This window comes from Phasianus colchicus, chromosome 16 (genome assembly GCF_987193195.1).
Source record: "Phasianus colchicus chromosome 16, bPhaCol1.hap1.1, whole genome shotgun sequence".
Lineage (NCBI taxonomy): Eukaryota > Metazoa > Chordata > Aves > Galliformes > Phasianidae > Phasianus > Phasianus colchicus.
In genome coordinates, this window is record NC_143451.1 from 7,717,647 (window position 1) to 7,736,460 (window position 18,814).

At 38.4% G+C, this 18,814-nt stretch overlaps 1 protein-coding gene across 3 annotated transcripts in view; it reads right to left on the reverse strand.

Annotated features, from left to right (window-relative positions):
• OTOA (otoancorin) overlaps positions 1–18,814 on the reverse strand; it is a 34,041-nt gene that overhangs the window by 14,127 nt on the left and 1,100 nt on the right. For 2 of the 3 annotated variants that reach the window (XR_016471640.1, XM_090151490.1), the window contains exons 1-19: positions 18,716–18,748; positions 18,595–18,622; positions 17,665–17,752; positions 16,089–16,220; positions 14,510–14,745; positions 14,163–14,266; positions 12,471–12,577; positions 11,906–12,045; positions 9,750–9,873; positions 9,172–9,387; positions 8,493–8,660; positions 8,032–8,172; positions 7,386–7,441; positions 7,046–7,163; positions 6,535–6,608; positions 6,186–6,321; positions 4,101–4,291; positions 1,922–2,015; positions 714–843 (exon numbers count right to left, since the gene is read on the reverse strand). Coding sequence is in view for 2 of the 3 variants with exons in the window: in XM_090151490.1 (XP_090007616.1) it covers positions 714–843; positions 1,922–2,015; positions 4,101–4,291; positions 6,186–6,321; positions 6,535–6,608; positions 7,046–7,163; positions 7,386–7,441; positions 8,032–8,172; positions 8,493–8,660; positions 9,172–9,387; positions 9,750–9,873; positions 11,906–12,045; positions 12,471–12,577; positions 14,163–14,266; positions 14,510–14,745; positions 16,089–16,220; positions 17,665–17,752; positions 18,595–18,622; positions 18,716–18,737 (2,305 nt within the window). In the remaining variant the exon portion in view is untranslated. Of the gene's footprint in view, positions 1–713; positions 844–1,921; positions 2,016–4,100; positions 4,292–6,185; positions 6,322–6,534; positions 6,609–7,045; positions 7,164–7,385; positions 7,442–8,031; positions 8,173–8,492; positions 8,661–9,171; positions 9,388–9,749; positions 9,874–11,905; positions 12,046–12,470; positions 12,578–14,162; positions 14,267–14,509; positions 14,746–16,088; positions 16,221–17,664; positions 17,753–18,594; positions 18,623–18,715; positions 18,749–18,814 lie in introns of those variants that run through there. The other variant, XM_031606625.2, reaches the window with a different exon arrangement.

Here is an 18,814-nt window from a genome sequence, read left to right on the forward strand (position 1 = left end):
CAGCCTCCCTGAAACTGCTGGGTGCTAAATGCTAATCAGTGCTTGCAGAAGCTTCCCCCACAGCAAGGTCATTCTCCACAGCACAAGATGATATGGCCTAAAAATTCTGTCTGGGTGAATTTAAGATATGGGAAGGAATTGTTGTAACAGAATATAGTCAAAGTATGCACCTTCTACAAAGAAAATGATCCATTTGTCACCAGAGATTCTAGTAGATTGATTGTTAATAAATTTTAGATTGTAACAAAACAGAGTGCCACAACCAATGTCAGATTTCAGAACAGCTGAGTCAACATATGCTTATGTCTGGCAAAGGATTAACTGTGTGTAATCTTTTGGCACAACAGTAACTTGTCACCTCCACAGCTTTTTAATTCAAGGAGCTTCACTTAGATTGCAAAGAAGCCAAAAAAAGGTAAAAATCAAGAAAAAAACCAATTCAAATAATCTTTTCTTCAGTACAAACATTCCAAGAGATACTTAACCTTGCAATGCAGTACTGAAATCAAGTGTTTCAGCAATTGGTCAGAGCATCAAATGACTATGGGCAACAGAGTAAAGACTCACCATGTATGCAAGTAGACTGTTAAATTACTGAGTGCTTTCATTTTTATTGTCCTTGGAATGCATATGATGATCAAGGCAAAACAAAAAGTCAGTTTGAACTGCAAATCTGGCACTTTGACACTGCACAGACATCAGGTAAAACTCACCTGGTGTGGTGAGATGTGGTTCCATGTTGGCAGTGGCATTGAAGACAGATTCAAATACAGTTGATAGAAGCTCTTCAGCTGAAGAAAGTGGTCCGACTGTCTTTGCTATTCGCAAAATGATATCTGGAAACTTCAAAAGGAAAGAAATAAAATAAGACATCTTTCTCTTTTTTAAAATAAATAATTTTGGAGAGAGATTTGTGCAACCATTTGTGCAGCAAAATGGAAGTTAACAACAGCTCAGCCTCCTTCCACTTTATGCAGATGTTTAGCGAGGTTAACTGAAAGGTTAACAAGCAGGTGTTTAAGAAAAAAAATCAAAGTAAATTCTGAGAGATTCTCCCTCTAACATGCCCTCTCAGACTCTGGCAACATTTGTGCACTGCCTGATAGCTGACTGTATAGCAACAAATTCCTCTGACTGTAATGTGCAGCACGGAAAATACCTTATTTTCTTTGTTTCAAATTTGTCAAATAAATATAAAAATTGAGGATAGGGACCTGTTCATCTTCTTCAGGGTTTTGTGATGCTTTGGTATTTCTTCTCTGCTCTGCTGGAGACCTCCCTTTCAGTTATGAGTCCTATTCTATTTGTCAATTATAAGCATTAATTCCTGAGAAAAAGTTGATGACTGTGGTCACATATTTCTGCAGAATAATGAATTCCTCACTCCAGCATAGTTTACCCTTAAACATAAGGAGTTGTAAGATTATATGAACTAAAGAGGGCAAAGAAACTACAATACACAGTGCTGAGGTTATTAGTTGTTGTTATGTGTGCTAAACTGGCCCTTGGGTAAAGGCCACAGGAGTAAATGCTGATCTGATCAACGTGAGCCCATTATTAACAGGATAAGAAACATAACTTTTCTAGTTGAAAGGCAGAGGAATGGGGGAAATAATGCTATACAGAATACAGTTCTAAAAATATTTGTGTCTGCATAATTTTAAACACAGCATGTTTTTTCCTACATGACACTGTGCAATTATCACTGTATATGTGCAAATAATTGCCTACAACAGAGAAGAAACCTCAGAAATTCTGATAAAGTCAAAAACATGTAAGTGGATAAAAGCATGGTTACTTGCCAAAATTATTATTTACCTAGTTTAACATTCAGGTTACATAATCTAGGCTGCTCTAGCATTCATAAACTCAAATTCAAACGTAATGTTTAATACATTTAAACGTTAAAATAAGAACATACCTTTTCAGCAAGGACATTTAGTTCTCCTTTTGACAACTGAGCTATGAATGGTCCAACATCTAATGTTGTTTCAGCTGTCCAGTTCTTTGGAGAGCTGAAAAAAGTATTTTTGAAAACTTTATTAATGAAGAATGCTTGCAGTCAAAATCACACTGAAACTTCAGAGTTTTTTCTTATACTGTATCATATAGTAAAGACAGATGATCCTACACCAGTGTGATGATTCATGCATATTGAGCAACCTGGTCAGTGGGAGGTATCCCTGCCTACAGCACGGAGGTTGGAACTGGATGATCTTAAAGATCCCTTCCAACTTAAACCACTCTATGATTCTGTAACATCAGACTGCATTTTCTCATCTCTCTCAGACATGTGGAGCAGTAGTGGAATTCTCAGGACATACAGAGAAAGCCTTCAAACATTGCTTTGCCCTCTCTCTCCCTCAATGTTTGTAACAGTCTTAGCACTACAGCGTCCAAACAAGGAGAAACAGTTCTTTTCAGAGCAATTAAAGTTTTCCATTTTCTATCAGATTCATACTGCAATAATATTCTGCTAAATGGAAACCAAATAAGAACCATCGTAACCAAAACTGAAACCATCCTTTTCCCAAATCCCTTATCCTAAGGATCACCTTGGCTAATAGGCAGGCAACACTTACAAGTACTTGCTTCTCTAAGTTAAAACAAAACCAAATCAAAACAACAAACAAAAAATATATTGCAATATTGAACCATTTGCATGTTTACATGCAGTTTTTTCATTGTTGTTGGGCAACTGTAGCTTTCCCTAATGAAAATGGGAGCTGGGGCATTCAACGTTTCTGACAAACAGGCCCATGAACACCTAGGAAAAATGGACAATTTCCCTCTCATTCTATAGAGATCAAATTCACTAAACAAATCAGGAGGGTAACTCAATCTTTTCAAAATGAAGGGACAGAAACAAGAAACAGATGATGACACTGAAAAATTAAATAAGTACCTTATTAGCTCCCTGTTCAGCTGTCAGAGCTACCTCCTTCATCTGTAAGATCCAAGAGTAGATGAAGGCAGCTCTAACACTTTGGAGAGCCAGGTCTAATGACACCTAAGCCATTTCTGTATTAGAAATCCTTTCTATGATAGTTACTATAGCTCCTGAAATAACATGCTAAATTATTCAAAGAAATATGTAAGAATTTCAGTTCTGAGTGATGCAGGGTTTTTCAAAATATATGTTGCTTAGCACTGCGCTTATTTGGGCTGTTTGACACAAAACTGACAAATGTTAGCCAACCTGTTTGGGGGTTAACTTAAGACAGCACTTGGATAAATAATTTTCAGCATGGAAAATTCTGCAGAAGGTAGTTGTATAACCAGCCTGTTAGAAGTCTGTGTTCTCTTAGAAAACTTTGTTGCATTTATTGCCCTGCTATGAGAACATCTGACTAGACATTTATTATATTTATAATAAAGCGAAGTATTATTGACCACAGTGTATCATTATTCATCATACAAATGAATCTGTATCAAGATTGATGCAGGGACAGCATCTGTTGGAAAATACAGCGACAGCATCCCCAGAAAAGTCCTGACAACTAGGAGAAAGCTGAATGAGCACCCAGTGACAGACTTTGGGACTAAAGGGATGCATAGAAACTAAGTGGTTAGTCTCAGCCTTCACAAGCAAGATATCTCTAAGAGAGCATGCAAAAGAGAAACTTCACATTCTTGCCAGAGGACAGCTTTGCTTTTTTTGCATGACTGATACAGCAATGTAGTTCAAACCAGACTCCTAATCTGAGTCATTAACGATATCTAACACACTCTCTCCTTTGTTGCTTCAATATATCCCCCTGCTTCTTCATCTGGCTCTCTTCAGTTACCACAGGTGCCTGCAGTCATCTTTTTCTTCTCAAACCAGTGCACAAGTGTGAGAATTCTTCAGCTCCCTGTGCCATACTTCACCAGTAACCCCCAGCTCTTACTACACCAGAGATTCCTACTGCCTGCCCTTCCTCAACCATTATGCTTTCTCTCTTTTTTCCTCCGGGATTTAACTTGTCCAGGGTGTCCCTTGGGCTGTAGTTTGTTCTGCAGTTATCACATTACACACTTAAACAGAAATGTCATTCTAGTAAACAGAGAGCACTGCCTTAACTGTCAGCAGAAGCAAGGTACTATACCTAATACCTTACCCATATAACTCAAGGAGCTTGTATTTAATTTCAGTCTTCTGCTCATGGCTGAGCTGTCGACAGAGTTTGAATTGATGAAGGGCTGTTGCCATTGCCTTCAGGGACATTCTGCCATGTAGAAAAGCTGGAGGTAAGTGGCAGATTAGATTTCCAAGTAGGTCAACATCATATTCATCAGCAATGGAGCCATTCTGAAACAAGAATTTACTTTGTTGACTGAGCTAATCTTGGCTCTTGTCCTGTATCACTCAGCTGCATCACAACACATTTAAGCTTGGTGACCCTTTAAAGAACAAAGACTCTATAGTTTGCATCAGCAACTTAATCTACAGTTTCTATTGAAGCCAGATTATACTTCTTGCTCTTACCACAACTGGTGATATTTAGTAAGCATTTGTTAAGCTCTAGTGCATTCTTTATTTCATATTGAACCACACATAAAAAATAATGTAAAATGCCTGCCACAGGCTCCAGGTGACCATTCAGCACGTACAGAATCAGTGCAGTTCTGCCTGCCAGGAGAGTCCTCCAATGGCTCTGAGGGGCCAGAAACTCTTGTTACCACAAAACTTCACAGAGTTTCTCTAGTCAAAAGACGAGGGCAGGGCTGGTTCATGTGCACAAGGACATGAATACTCAAAGCTGCATCAAAAACTAGCTTTCCTTAAAAAAAAAGTGAGCAGAAATCACAAAATCTTCCCAGTACAACTGTCTGTGCCACATGCAGGTCTGAAGGAGTGGCAATTGTTGGAGCAAGAGGGAATAATTTCAGCTGCAAATGGGTCAGCAGGGTCAGGCTGTTCCAGCCACTTCACTGCGGTCAAAGACATTTCCTGAGAATATTTTTTAATGCACACAGAGGCAAAGAAAAATGTTTCCTAAGGCAGATAACAACAAAATCAAAACAGTGCATGAAGAAAATATAAGAATACAAACAGGTAAGACAAAAAACTTATGCAAACGGTGACTGGCATCTCTGTATGAAATGCAGTGCAAGCAGAACCACAGGATGGTTGAGTCTCGATGAGCTGTAGAGATCGCCTGGTCCAAACTTTGGGCTCAGTGCAAGCCAGCAACAGCCAGTTGCCTGCGGCCTCATTGGGTTTTGCACATCTCCAAGCATGGAGACTCCCCATGAGCAACCTGTCCCAGTGTTCAAAAACCCTCACAGTAACAGAAGCCTTTTCTTTATATTTACTTGTGATTTCCCATATTTCAGTTTGTGCTCCTGTAATCTTATATTGGTAAGATCCCACCTGAGCCTTCTCTTCTCCAGGAGAACAAATTACAGACAGAGGCATTATTTTGATCTACATGAAAAATACATGAACTCTCTATGTTGATCTATAACAAATCCTCACTGCAGAGCTGTTTCAAAAGCAACTCTGGGTAGCTCTGGCATAATAGGGATCTTTGAACTCTTACAGACACCAGGCTTCTGTTAGGAATAAATTAGGAGTTTGGTAAAACTGCATCACTGCCTATACATAAATACAATCCAGAAAACCACACATTGTTTGCTGTACTTTAAACAAAGACAATAACTGAGTCTTAGGATTCATCTCTACTGGTATTTCCAATGAGTTACATTTGTAATTTTTAAAAAAATATTTAAATTAAATGTGCATTTTTTCCAGTATTTCTAGGCAGCAAACCTAATTTGGAACCCTGTACAAAGGAGTAAGCACAGTTTATCCTAAGCAAGAAAAGCATCTTTGTTGAAATATGAATATTTTTGGAGTTTCTTTAAGTGACCCTACAGTCTTAAATTGCTGCTGCTAGTGATGGTGAAGAAATTGCCATGCTGTGTTACTGCCTATTGGTTTGCCAGGGCCATCAGCTACAGTTTCACTGCACCAACACAGAGCAGGAGAGCCACTATCTCCACCTGATCTCCAGTCTATCTACAGGAGACTGTGAGCATCCTTGTGTACCTGGAGACTACAAGCAGGCAGCATGACTTTGTGATTGACCATATGACAATAAACAAAGCGAAAGCTAATCACACACTCTCACTGAGTTTGGAATTTTCAGCAGGTTCTGTGCAACTCCCCCTCCACCACTGACCCACCTAACCGTGCCTACCAAGCATTCCTGCACTTTCTGCAGCACAGTTTCTTTTTTGTGAAAGCTTGGACTCAAGAGGTCCATCTCAGTCTTCCCAAGGCTTTCAACGAAAGGGAGACACAGAGGGCCTGAAATGTACTCCAGGTACTCAATCCTGCAAAAGAATTAGAATGGTCTCAGAATACAGACCTGACCATCAGATGCCAATATCCACGCCCATAACATCTGTGGAGACAGAAAATCTCAGAGATGAGTCTGAACTGCAAAAATTATAAATTGTAGTTTATAAAAAAAAATGCTCAGAAGAACAACTCAAAATGTGCCGCTACAGATGTGGTAACTTAAGATACAGTAAGATGCAACTTACGGAAGCACCAAGAAGAAGAAGGGAGGAATAGATGCATTGGAGACTTTCCAAAACTTCCAAGCCAAACAATTAACCTAAAAGCAACAAAAATTAAGATCTTAAGCATTTGTTATTTTTGAGGAAAAATGGAAATACAGCTTGTAAATTAGCATATAGAAAACTGTGTGTGTTATCTTCAGTAGTTTAGAGTTTACTTTCTGCAGAAATCAGAGATGAAACATTCTATGTTTGGGCACATGAGAGTGCTAGTATTTTTCCAAAAGCTATTCATACATTTCCAAAAAGATTACTTACAGATTAGCAAGTTGGAATGACTATAAAAACTTCTTGCAATTCTTAAATGCCAAATGAAATTGCCAAAATGAAGTATGATAATGAACAAATTAATGCATATAAGATTTAAATGAAATATGTTAACAGACAAGTTCACAAGTACAAGATTTGGAAAAAAAATCTGACAAAAGTTTGGATATTGAGCACACTTATGCACACAGTCTTTTTCTGGTTTTACCTGATACGGGGAAAGCAGATGAAGATTATTTTCAAAGATTTTGAAATGGTTTAAAAAAGAGGCTGTGCCCATATTTTCAATCAGCTGACAAGTCACTCCTTTCAGAAGCTGTCCTGTACTGATAGGGAAAGCAAAGTTCAATCTTTTCAGTATTTTTAGCAGAATCTAGTCCTTATTCCCCACAACCAAAGGTTAAGTTTCTATGACTACCTCTCCTTTCTTGTAATCTAAAGGCTATCAAAACTTAAAAATAAATAAACAAACATAAAATAATACAAAACAGCCACATGAAGTTTACCTTAAAGTTGCTCTGGTAACAGAACTAGACTATTATCCATACCTTAGGAGGTCAACAGAAGAACTTTTCTTAGACAGTAATTCATACAGATACAAGGCCTGAAATAAAAGCCACCACATTTAAAGTAAAACTTCAGTAATACAGCTGAAAGATACAACCACCACTGCAAGGTTTCTGTATGTTTAATACTATCAGGTGCTCTAAAGACCATTCCAGTGTCCAGAATGGTCAGCCACAAGGTTTGGTACCCAGTGGTGAACCTACTCTTCGCATCAGTGACCGGCACTGTGGGATGATGTTAAACACATTTCTGGCACATGGCCATGGAATAATGAAGGTTTGAAGAGAGCTCTGGAGGTCACATGGTCTAACCTTTCATATCTGGACAGAGCCAAAGGACTGGCTGTGTATGCAAGCATCTAGTACACAGTACTGGAAAGAATGCGTCAGAATCTTGAAGATGTTTAAACTGTGCACATTAACACTTTCTTTTTCACAACATTGTCTCAGAAACCTGCCATGGCTCTAAGTGACTGCTGGCTGCTTCCATGAAAACATGTTTGGGGCAGTTCCTTTCTTCTGCCTCTGTTCTTTCAACACATATGTATTACAACACTTTTCCTGTTCTCCCATCATACTCAACTGCAGTGGACTGGAAAATTCATTGTTATTGTTTTTTTCTTTTTACCTGGCTGCTTCTTAGCTCTTTTTCTTTCATCATTGAAGAATTATATCCATTCTCCTTCCATAAATCAGAAAGAGATATTTCTCTAAAGAAAGCTCCTTGTATATCTGTGACCAGTGAAGAAGAATCTGTAGATGAAGCTATCTAAAAAGTGTGAGAGACAAATACATGACACTTCAGAACTGATGCTTAGATTTACAGGATTTATCTTTCTATTCTGTGTAATATTTCTCTGAAGAGTATAAAAGAAAAACATGTCAGGATTAAAAAAGTCTTGGAAGTAAGCTAGAGAGAGCCTTCAAAACACACTTAGTACTAAAAAAAAAAACAACCAACAAAGCACCAGAAATATTAACCACTGAACTTATTCCAAGTCTTGGTAACATTTTAAATCACACTCTGCATATCTGGTTATTGTGCTTTTGTGCAGAGAGAATCTGCTACACACTGCAGTTTGTAATTACCTTCCTGAGGATCCCCTGCTGTTGTGCAGGAGATAAGTCTGATGAGTACTGGGATGTTGTGCCTCGAATGACCTGAGAAAGCTCTTTCGGGTTCATTCTGTAGAATGACTCAGTGCTAATACCAGTCACCAGTGCACCCATTTGGCTAACATTATAAAATGATAAAACCTGCAGAGATAACAGAGCAAACAAAGTCTTCTGGATTGTACATAAAATACTTATTTAAAATCAAACATTACTAAACCAAAACGATTTTTTTTGAGTACTTAATAGCTTTTCTTGCCTAGGGATGCACTTGCTGCAGACATCTTTCAATTCAGACAAAACAGTTCTGGGGAAACTGTCCCATTTATTCCCTGAGGTTCCTTTTTTTGGAAACTTTAGAGGGGACCCCGACTCATTACAGTATATCAGAATATTTAGTTTGGGATCATGCAAATTCAGCTGTGTGGGGCAGTGATACAAACAAAATAACACACAATTGCCAATTGCAAATATGCATTCTCCCAATTACCAGGAGAATTCAGGAATGTTTTTCTTTGATTTAAACAAATTTTTCAGACCACTAACAGTTCTACAAGTCTCACACCAGCCCTAAACCTTTCAAAAATTACAGTTACTGGGAGGAAAAAGTCTCTGCTTTCAAAAACAGAAGATAAGAAAGCTGTATCAGAGGTACCTTTCCGTAAGAGAGGTATTTACTGGATAAAATCATAACTTGGCTTCTTGCCCACCCAGAGACTTGGTTTAGTGTCGCAATAGCATTATGCACTGCTTCAGGTGACAAAGATTCCAGCTGGCCTGAAGTCAGCCCAACCACAGCATCTGACAGCGATCCAAGGGTATCATTCAATGTCTGGTTCTGCACGGCAATATTCAGGAGCTGAGATTTAAGCTAAAGCAAACAAACAAACAAAAAAATAGATGGGAAACAAATCTGCCAAGAACCAACTTCCAATTACTTCAACTGGAGTTTTTGGAATAGACACTGGCAAGCAATTAGTGGCCACACACTTCATTAAATCCCACAGTAGAATGACAGTTGTCAAAGAAATATGGAAGAAACAGAACAAGAAAAGAATGAGTATGGTGAGGAAAAAAAAGAAAAGCTTTTATATTTTGCTTTAGACACTCAAGAACAATTTCATTATTTCTTAGATCCCAGTAATCTTTCACTCTTATCTTTCTGAATTCAAAAAGAAAGTCCTTTCCCAATCCTGACAACACAGTAAGAGGAAATATGAGCACAGTACCCACCTTCTGAACCTTGGCCTGGAAACCTTTTAATTGATTGCATTTAATCATTTGATGAAGTAAAGCCCGGGCCACAGCAGCATCCATCTGTTCCATGTCATCATAAAAGCAAACCAACAAACCTAGCCTATAGGAAGAAATACATTAGCTGGCTTCTGAGATAACAGCTGTCACTCCCAAGAAAGTGAAGAATGGTATGACATACCCTATGTGCTCAAAACTTGAATGATTTGTTTGTCACTGATGCTTTAAAGCAGCATTTCTAAAACTCCACATGGCCTTAAATTTGGATATGAAGGACATACAATATTCTCTTTATTCATCTAAACTCCACCCAGATTGACTGTGCTGTAAAAAACTTTAAGTTTCACAGTTCCGTTTGACCATGCCTGGATTTTCCCAGCTACCAGATTCCACTGCCTTTGGCAGAACTGGCAGTTATCTCTGCCTGGAAAAGGATAGAGGGCTATTAGGAAGTCTTGAAGTGGCGTCCTGAGTTCTTATCCAGATTTAGCAAATGTTTTGTACTCTTATTTCAAATCCTGTTTAGATTTCATTTGTAAGATTAATATGGTGGAGCAGCAGCAAGAGCATTACATTATAGTCACTCTGTAGTTTCAGGCTTAAACAAAGCCTGCCGCATTTCCCATCAAACACAGTTCTTTATCCCTACAACAGGGCCTTGGCTGGATTCAGTGCTGGTTAGGAGGAATGGTGCTGTGGTTCACCGTCTCAGTTGTGCCAGCACAGCACGGGTGTGGCATGCAGCACTATCACAAAGATGGTAAAAATCTGCTTTGTACATAACCTCTGCTTTTAGTTCCTTTAGTCCCTCAGCAACAAGCAGCTTAATGATATAACAACCTACCACTTTAGCAGCCCATCTAAATTCTTGGGACGTCATCAAACTAACACACAAATCAAAGAAACATCTACAACTGCACTTTTATACCAAATAATTACCTCCTGATGCATTATTCCATAACCACCAAGAGCTCTTCATCTCCTCTGGGATTAGCAGCAATGAATAATGCTACTTCTTAAAAGTAAAAATGCATTCAAACAGTCAGAGTGGTTAAAGTGAGTAATATAAAATAAGTGTGTTGTGAAAATGGAATACATTAAGGACTATGGAGCATGGTATTTCTCTCACTGATTAGAACCTGGCACCTCTCATGAGCGGTAAAATCATTTTTAAGATTTTTAACATTGAAACCTAGAGTGTGGGCATAATTCTGTCACTTACATCCCCAACAATCAACAGTACTTCACAGAAGTCAATGAGTTACATTGCAATAATGATAGAAGCTCCAAAGCCACATTCTTCGTTAGTTTAAAACTCTGAAGCATTCTCTGAGGAAAGTACAAATAACTCCAGACAGTGGTGTCTTAGGACTAAATACATCCACTTACATGACAGTGTAAATGTAAATGTAGAACATGGTGCTTTCCTGCAGGTAGCTCTTGCTCACTACATATTTATGAATAAAAGCAAACTGCATATGTATATATACATATATGTATTTGTTAAAGTCAGTTCATTGCTGATTTGACAGCCCTAGAAGCACAGTTTTCCTCTTGCACACATAAAGTCACAGGCTCCTAACCATAACTCATCTCTGCTGTGCAAGACTACCTGTAAAGAAGACAGCAGGATGGGCTTTAGACCTCTCCACGTTGTGACCACTCTGGTGATGTTATCAGTTGGACACCTTCTGCAGCCCTGATTGACATGAGCTAAAATTTTTTCCTTAAGTCCTAACCATAATGTGATTTTCACTTCTCTTTTCTGCAATTCAAACAGCTAACAGGGCTTGTGTCCTGCTCTCCCAATTTGTTTAGCTGCTGTACTATACAGTTTGATGGAGCTTCGATTGGGTCCCACACACACTGCTGTAGTCCTCTTACTACTGACAACTCCTCACTGCAGAGCCAGAGAGGAAGCATCAGCTAATTAGGCACACCTCCAAAATTCATAAAGCGCAGTTCTTCACCGTTGCTAACCAGGGCTGGATTTCAGCCTGTATTTTTCTGCTGGAAGAAAAAAGCTATGCCAGATCAACAATCTCAGAAGCTACTCATTGGTTAGACTCTCTTTAGTTCTCTTCTTATTTATTCATTCTCCCCATACACAGCAAGAACAAAAAAATCAGTCTTGCCTGTAGACAGTTGAAGTGTTTCTCACATCAAATCCCGATGAGTTTATTCTGTCCAGGAAGGCTTGTGCAAGCTCTGGTGTGATATCATACACTGTGTCCAACTGCTTTGTTGCATTGTCGTAGCTAATGAATAGTCTTATCTGATCAGTGCAAACAAAGTCATTCATTAGGATTAGGGAATAACTGCATCTAATAAAACATGTTTGACACTATAAATTAACTGACTCAGTGTATGCTTTACAGAAAGAAAGAAGATTTGGATAATACAGTATTTTTGAAGGTAATACTATTGAACTGTCCAACAATTTGAGGGTCTTCTTTCACTGGTCCTTTCAATACAAATCACAGAAGCCTGATACAGATAAATAACTACATATCACTGATAAGTCCTTTTGAATTACATAAGAGAGGAATAATTGGTTGACAATGAATTTAAATTCATGTCACATTTAAGAAATTTAAAATATATAAATTCCTCTTTCACGTTTAAATTTGCATTTTGTTTACACCTTTTGTAGAGGACATCATTTGACAATGATACATCCAATGACACTCTTCTACTTACTTCACTGAGACTAATTTTCAGAATTTCTTCCAAAGGCAGATGGACCATGTATCTTCCTAAAATCCATAAATTTTCTGCACTGACCCATGAAGCTGATTCATTGAAATCTGTTTTCAACAAATAGTTAGTTACTACAATGTTTGGAAAGTCATTGTTTTTAAAAAATATCATGCCCAGTATGTTATTATTGGTAAACAATCAAAAAATAGCTGCAAATCAGAAAAATCCTTTGCAGACAGAATCAGATTCCCTCCATTAGCTAGCTCTTAGCACCACATTCTTAAGAACTCATTCACTTTTTAATGAAACTGAAGTATTGCAACTGTCTCAAATTTTCTCATATGAAGACAATCTTTTCTGTTGTAGAAGAGAAATGGATAAAGTACAGGACTGGCAAAACTATACTAATAGTATTAAGTATGAAGCAACATTTTTTAAACTTAGGTTTTCCTAATCAAATATATTATTTGTATTCAAATCAGGAAGGCATAGTATTTTGTAACTCTTGATGTATCTCATATAATATTATTGATAATACCAATTATTTCTGTAATATGGAATACCAATATTAGAGAAAATTGATAATTATTCATATACTCATATGGAAAAAGATTAGAAAAAATACAAAATACTGCCTAACATTTAATAAATGTCATTTATCTGGTAACATTCTCAAAAAGTATTTTAAATGAAATCAGGATCCCTGAGAATAAAGTATTTACAGACCATAATATGATAATAATATTAATAATATAATAATATGGTAATAATATAATAATATGGTAATATGAACTAGAAAGACAGTGTTTTCCCAAAGTGTCCTAACTTGACTACTCAGCATGATATCATATCTTCCCCACACCTGCACTGTTTTGCACGTGCAAGAGCAACAGGACAGAAGAGAGGCATGGCAGTTCCCAGTCCCTCCTGAGCTGGGTGATCTTTCATTAACTGAGGGCTCACTAATGTTCCAGGCATGATGCCTGATGCTGTGGGACCTTCCTAGGATTGCTGAGCACCATGAGGTGAGTCTGCCCACGGTAGAATGCATGACAGCAGAGTGGTGATTTTCCCCTCTACAAGTTTACAATTTATGCAGATATTTTGAAGTAGTTGTGGTCCCAGGAGCCAGATTTTGCTACGCTGAAACGAGGGGGCATTTTGCCTTTCATTTCCAGAGGAACAAGAAGAACACACACTGGGATGTTCAGTGAGACGCAGATGCGGCTTTGATATGTTGGCATTACAGCCCTCTCGTGGAGCATCCCCTGCACTGTCCCAGCGTGGTATTAAAGATATATTAGTCAGGGAAACAGACATAGGAAAATGCATACAAATAGATTGATTTTTTTTTCTTTAAATAATAGGCTCTCAGACAGGTCTATTCTAGTCTCAGCAGGAGTTCAGAAGTAAACAGTACATATCCTATTTAAATCTTAGAGAAGGAATTTGAGAACAGAGGCTTTGAGTACATCTCTGAGCAGAAGAGGTGAACAACAAGCATCTCTGGGGAGCTATTTGCTGTGATTAACAGATCTTCTATGCTTATTGCAGTCCACAGCAAAGGCATTGCAGAGAGCTACTCATAACAGTCCTGTGTTAAACATGAGAAACAACACAATACAAGAGAAGTCTTTTGTTGACTGTTTTTCTCTTATGATAAGCAAGAAGAACAGGTAGTGCATAACATACCACTTCTGTTATAGGGTTTCTGTAGAATCTCCTTCATCCAGCCATACAGAGCTTTCTGTGTATTTGCTGAGGTTCTGTCATAAAGGTCCTTAAATACAGTTGATCTAAGTGATACAGTGGCATATTAATTCACTAATGAGTATGCAAAGAAAAAAGCACCCAAAAAACACATGTACAAATGTTTTTAGAAACAGCAAGATAAAAGTGGAAAGCTGCAGCTGATAAAATAGTGAGACTGGTAATCTACTAGTGAGAACAGTAACTTTTTTCTAAGTATACAAATCCTGAAGAAATACTACATAGTACTAATTGTGATGATTGTGATGACTGGAAAATAAATGGCTTACAAGTTTCTGAAAACGTCTTCCTGCAGATCACTTGGGAGACTCCCAACGACATCAGGTTGGAGATAATTCACTGCTGACATTCGCAAAATCTGGCTTAGGATATCTACACAGTCCATAGCCCTCAGAGCCAGAAAGCATTTCTCCAGTGTTATAAGAAACAAGGTTCTGTTCACTCCTGGAATTTGGAAAATTCGCTCCCGAGTTTTTTCCCAATCAAGAATAACATTTCCAATTTCCTGCAAACAACACAGGGTTAAAATAACGTCTTCCCGATTAATTCCATAAACTGTTCATTTTGAAGCCTCATAGAAAGCACCCCACAAACAATATGGTGCTGTTCTCATGAAAAATAGCTGCAAAACTCTGCCTGGTTGCATTTCTTCAGATAATTCCTGTTTGGTGTTGGCTACAGACCAGCTTGAATCTTTATAAAAAAATCAAAATGAAAAACAGAAAAAGCCAAATGGTTCAAGTTACAACACGTACTCTCACGAAGGAGTTAGTTACTTGGAAAAATGAACAGATACTGGAATAGAATGAGTATTATTTCATATGTAATTTAGTATGTAGGCAACTCTAGAATGGATCTTTTCCCATGCAGTATTTCAACAGCTGTTATTACAAACACCCTCTTCAAGACACCATGCAACATCAAAGAAACAAGCGCAGGTAAAAGACAGTCTGGCAGGGGACAGAGCATTGGGTTGTTCCTTCTCAAATATCAACGTCTCTAGGACAGCAAGGTCAGAGCTGATAGTCCCAGGCTTGGTTATTTGTTACTGTAATTATTACCCATTTCAGAACTACATCCATCACTTGAGAAGACAAAATTTACAGCTTATTGACAGGGTTTATGCTCTATGCACCTCCTCCCAGTACGCACTATACAACCATCTGGTTTGCTTCAGCAACAGAAGCTGCACCGCTGTTCCTCGGGAAGTGCTCTCTGCATTGTCCAGAGTCTGTCCTGGGCAGTTACCTCACATGGCTGGGGAAATGCTCTGCCTTTGTTCCAGGTAATCTGCACCCCTGCAGTGATGCACACGCTGGAAGCCCGCAGGAAGGATGCAAAGTGCTGTCATGTACCAGGATACCATCCCAAACAGGTGGAGGCCATCCCCACTGAGTGGCACTCGCTGGATTTGAGTGAAACATATAAGGTGGGTCACCCACATAACCCATGCAGCACAAAGGCAAGAAAAAACACCATGCTGCTTCCCCTCCGAATTGCCTAATTATTTGCTTGTATGGTGCTTTAACAGGATAATTAATTTCACTTTCTTCAGTCATCTTGCCTCTTTCTAGTCCATGTGAAGAAACAGAAACTCAAAGAGAACAAGTGGTCCTCTTTGAGGACCCACCCCACAGAAGTGTTCTCTGGACATGCATCTTTCTCCAGTGAGTAGACAGAAAATCCTGACTTGGGGCTGTCAACCAACCTCTAGACACCGACCTACAGAAAGGGGCTCCTGCAATCTGCTCCAAGCCAGCCAAGTAACAGCACAGCATGCATGGTGAGAGCCCAAATCTGGTCCTTTTATCTAAGCTTTGAGAGCAGCTCTATTTCTCAGAGACTTACAAGATAGTCCTTTCTGCTGTTGAAGAGATACTTCATTGCAGTCTGGAACTGCTGTTGATCAAGTTGTTGAAATGCAGACAGCAGCTGCCTGGGCTGGTATAAAAGGTTCTTCAAGTAACTCTGTATGGATGTCTGAAGTATTAAAAAAATATGCATTATATACATAAAATTTATGGTATCCCACTAGATGCATCTTTTAGTCCCTGAAAATCACCACATAAGGAGGAATAAGTGTTTAGCTTCCTGTACTGCCCATGTTATCAGTGACCAGAATAACTACAATCAACACAAAATGGAAACAAAAATCATCTAAGTACAATGCTGGAAGACAATAGCTATTAAATCCAATTCCTGGTACCATGAGCAAGTTCTCTTCAGTGAGACGTGTAACAAAAATACCTTTTTTTCCTTTCATAAAAACAAATATACTAGTGTTTTTCTGCTTCATGGCAGAGCTGCACAAGTAAACTCTTTAAAGAGCTCTAAACATCAGGTACTGTGGGCATACAATTATTACTTAAAAAAGGAAGGAAATGTGCAATTAGACAGGAGGCACTAGGTCATAAAGCAAAACTACCCTTTCTCACATCAAACTGCATTAGCAGCTAACAACCTCATGCCTGTTTTAAAACTCCGAGGGGAATTCTAACATAGCAACAGAAAACATGATCAGGTTCATTAGCACTAGACTGGAGAAAATCCCTTCTAATTCCCACCAGAATTATTTCAGAATTGGTTAGGAATTTGAGTTGACACTGCTTTGTTGTCTTTGCATTGCCACCACCACCTATTAACACAGCTAGGTCTTTGTTGTCCAGGGTGTTCAGGGCTGATTACAGCCTTAAAATGTTAAAACTCATTTGTGCAAATGAATTCTGAAGACACTGAGAGCAAACAGAAAGAAGTGGGGTCACTCTCATGCAGGTTTGGAAGAGTGTGGCAGCAAAGCGGGGTTTGAGGAACTGCAGGGCTGTGGGCTTTGGGTCACACGTTTGACGCTCTCAGAGTGCATGCAGGCAGGACTCCAGATTTGGGTTAGTGGCTACAGCTCCACTTCAGTTGGCGAGGCTGTTGGATTTGGCTCCTAACCAGTCATCATGGCACAGGGTAAAGGAAACCAGCTTTTTTCTATGTCACTTCCCCAGTGACAATATAAAAAAGACATCTCAGAGGAGCCTTATAAGGTGAAAGCATTTTTTTAGGATGCTCTGGAGCCTCTCATTCCATCTGAAGTAATGCAAACTACAGCCACAGTCAAAATCTTGAAGAAATCTGCAATTTTATGGTGAAAAAGCATGTGCATATGCTCAATTCAGAAACAAACGGAAAACTGCAAATTTTTGCTTACCATCAAAAGAGGTACAAAAGCACCTTATTGTTTAATCTTTGCATAATGTTACAATCTTTAGGCACAAAAAAAAATAATAAAAAAAAAATCATATTTCCTACATCTCTGCTACACTGCAGAGCTATTAATTACTTCTATTATTGACAACCTAACTTTGGCTACAGACTGAGTAGCTTATTTTAATTGCCTTTTAAATAAAAATTTTGATGCATTTTAAATGACACAAACCTGTAGGCTGCGAAGAGTAAACTTAACCTCTCGGGCATGGAAATATGCCATGACTTTTATAACCATATCTGCTGTCCATACATTAGAACTGCAAGAGAAACCAGGACCAAAAGTGCCAGCAAAATAACATAGCCTATAAAATAGCTGATTTAGTCAAGACAGTAAGAGAAGCAAACACTATCAGTAACAACTAAATGACACAAGTATCTTTTGGCCTAACCAGATTAACAGCCAACACATTGAATGCAATGAATAATTAGAAGAGGAATCTATTAGTAATGTTTTTTTTTTTTGTTTGTTTTGTCTAAATCCATTTCCCCTCCCTAATAATATCAATTTTCTGACATGCTGCCAGTCATGAGATGAGCTGTGTGGTGGCTCCTCGTAATACCTCTTCTGATCTGCTTATCCAAAGTAAGTATGGGGACTAATTTTTACTGCCTTTTCCCCAGCAGAGTTATTAATGTCAGTGTTTCTTCTTTACCCTGCCAGATTTTCTCAAAATACATCAGGGTGGAATTGAGGCTTTTACTCTCTTCCATATTTAGACAAAATTGGCGATAAGTACAAAGTCACCAAGAGCTGGAGATAGAGGGATGGATGGAGAGTGAAGCAGGACTGGAAACTGACTGCACACTGGAACTGCACCAGTAAGAAGCCATGCTGAAATACATGAACTAAGTTAATTGTCAAGGTTTTTGATAACTGTAGCATGCATTCAGATTCTCAGCCTCATCCTATGCTTGCTTTTTGCTTTATCATGAAAAAACAGCTTTTTCCTCATTAGGACAAAACATTCCTCATGGTAGATCTAGACCAAAGTAATCATGTAGCAATTTCATAATGTTTCAGCTTTTGTGGAAATGAAACAGATCAGACGTGAAGTGCACGATGATACAGAAAATCAAGATGGTGAGAGTAATACATTACCTCTGAAAATGAAGCATATCGAGGAGAGCTACATGTAAAAAATGGAACAGAAAGAGTTACAGCGAGATACTGAGTTTTAATTCCTTTTAGCAACGTAAATGGGAACAATTTTGCACGTTACCATTTAGGTATTTCCCAGTCATTACTTCCTCCTTAAGAAAAAAAAATAAAAATGTGTGATAGTTATTTTTAGATTATATTATAAATGTTACTAGAGAGA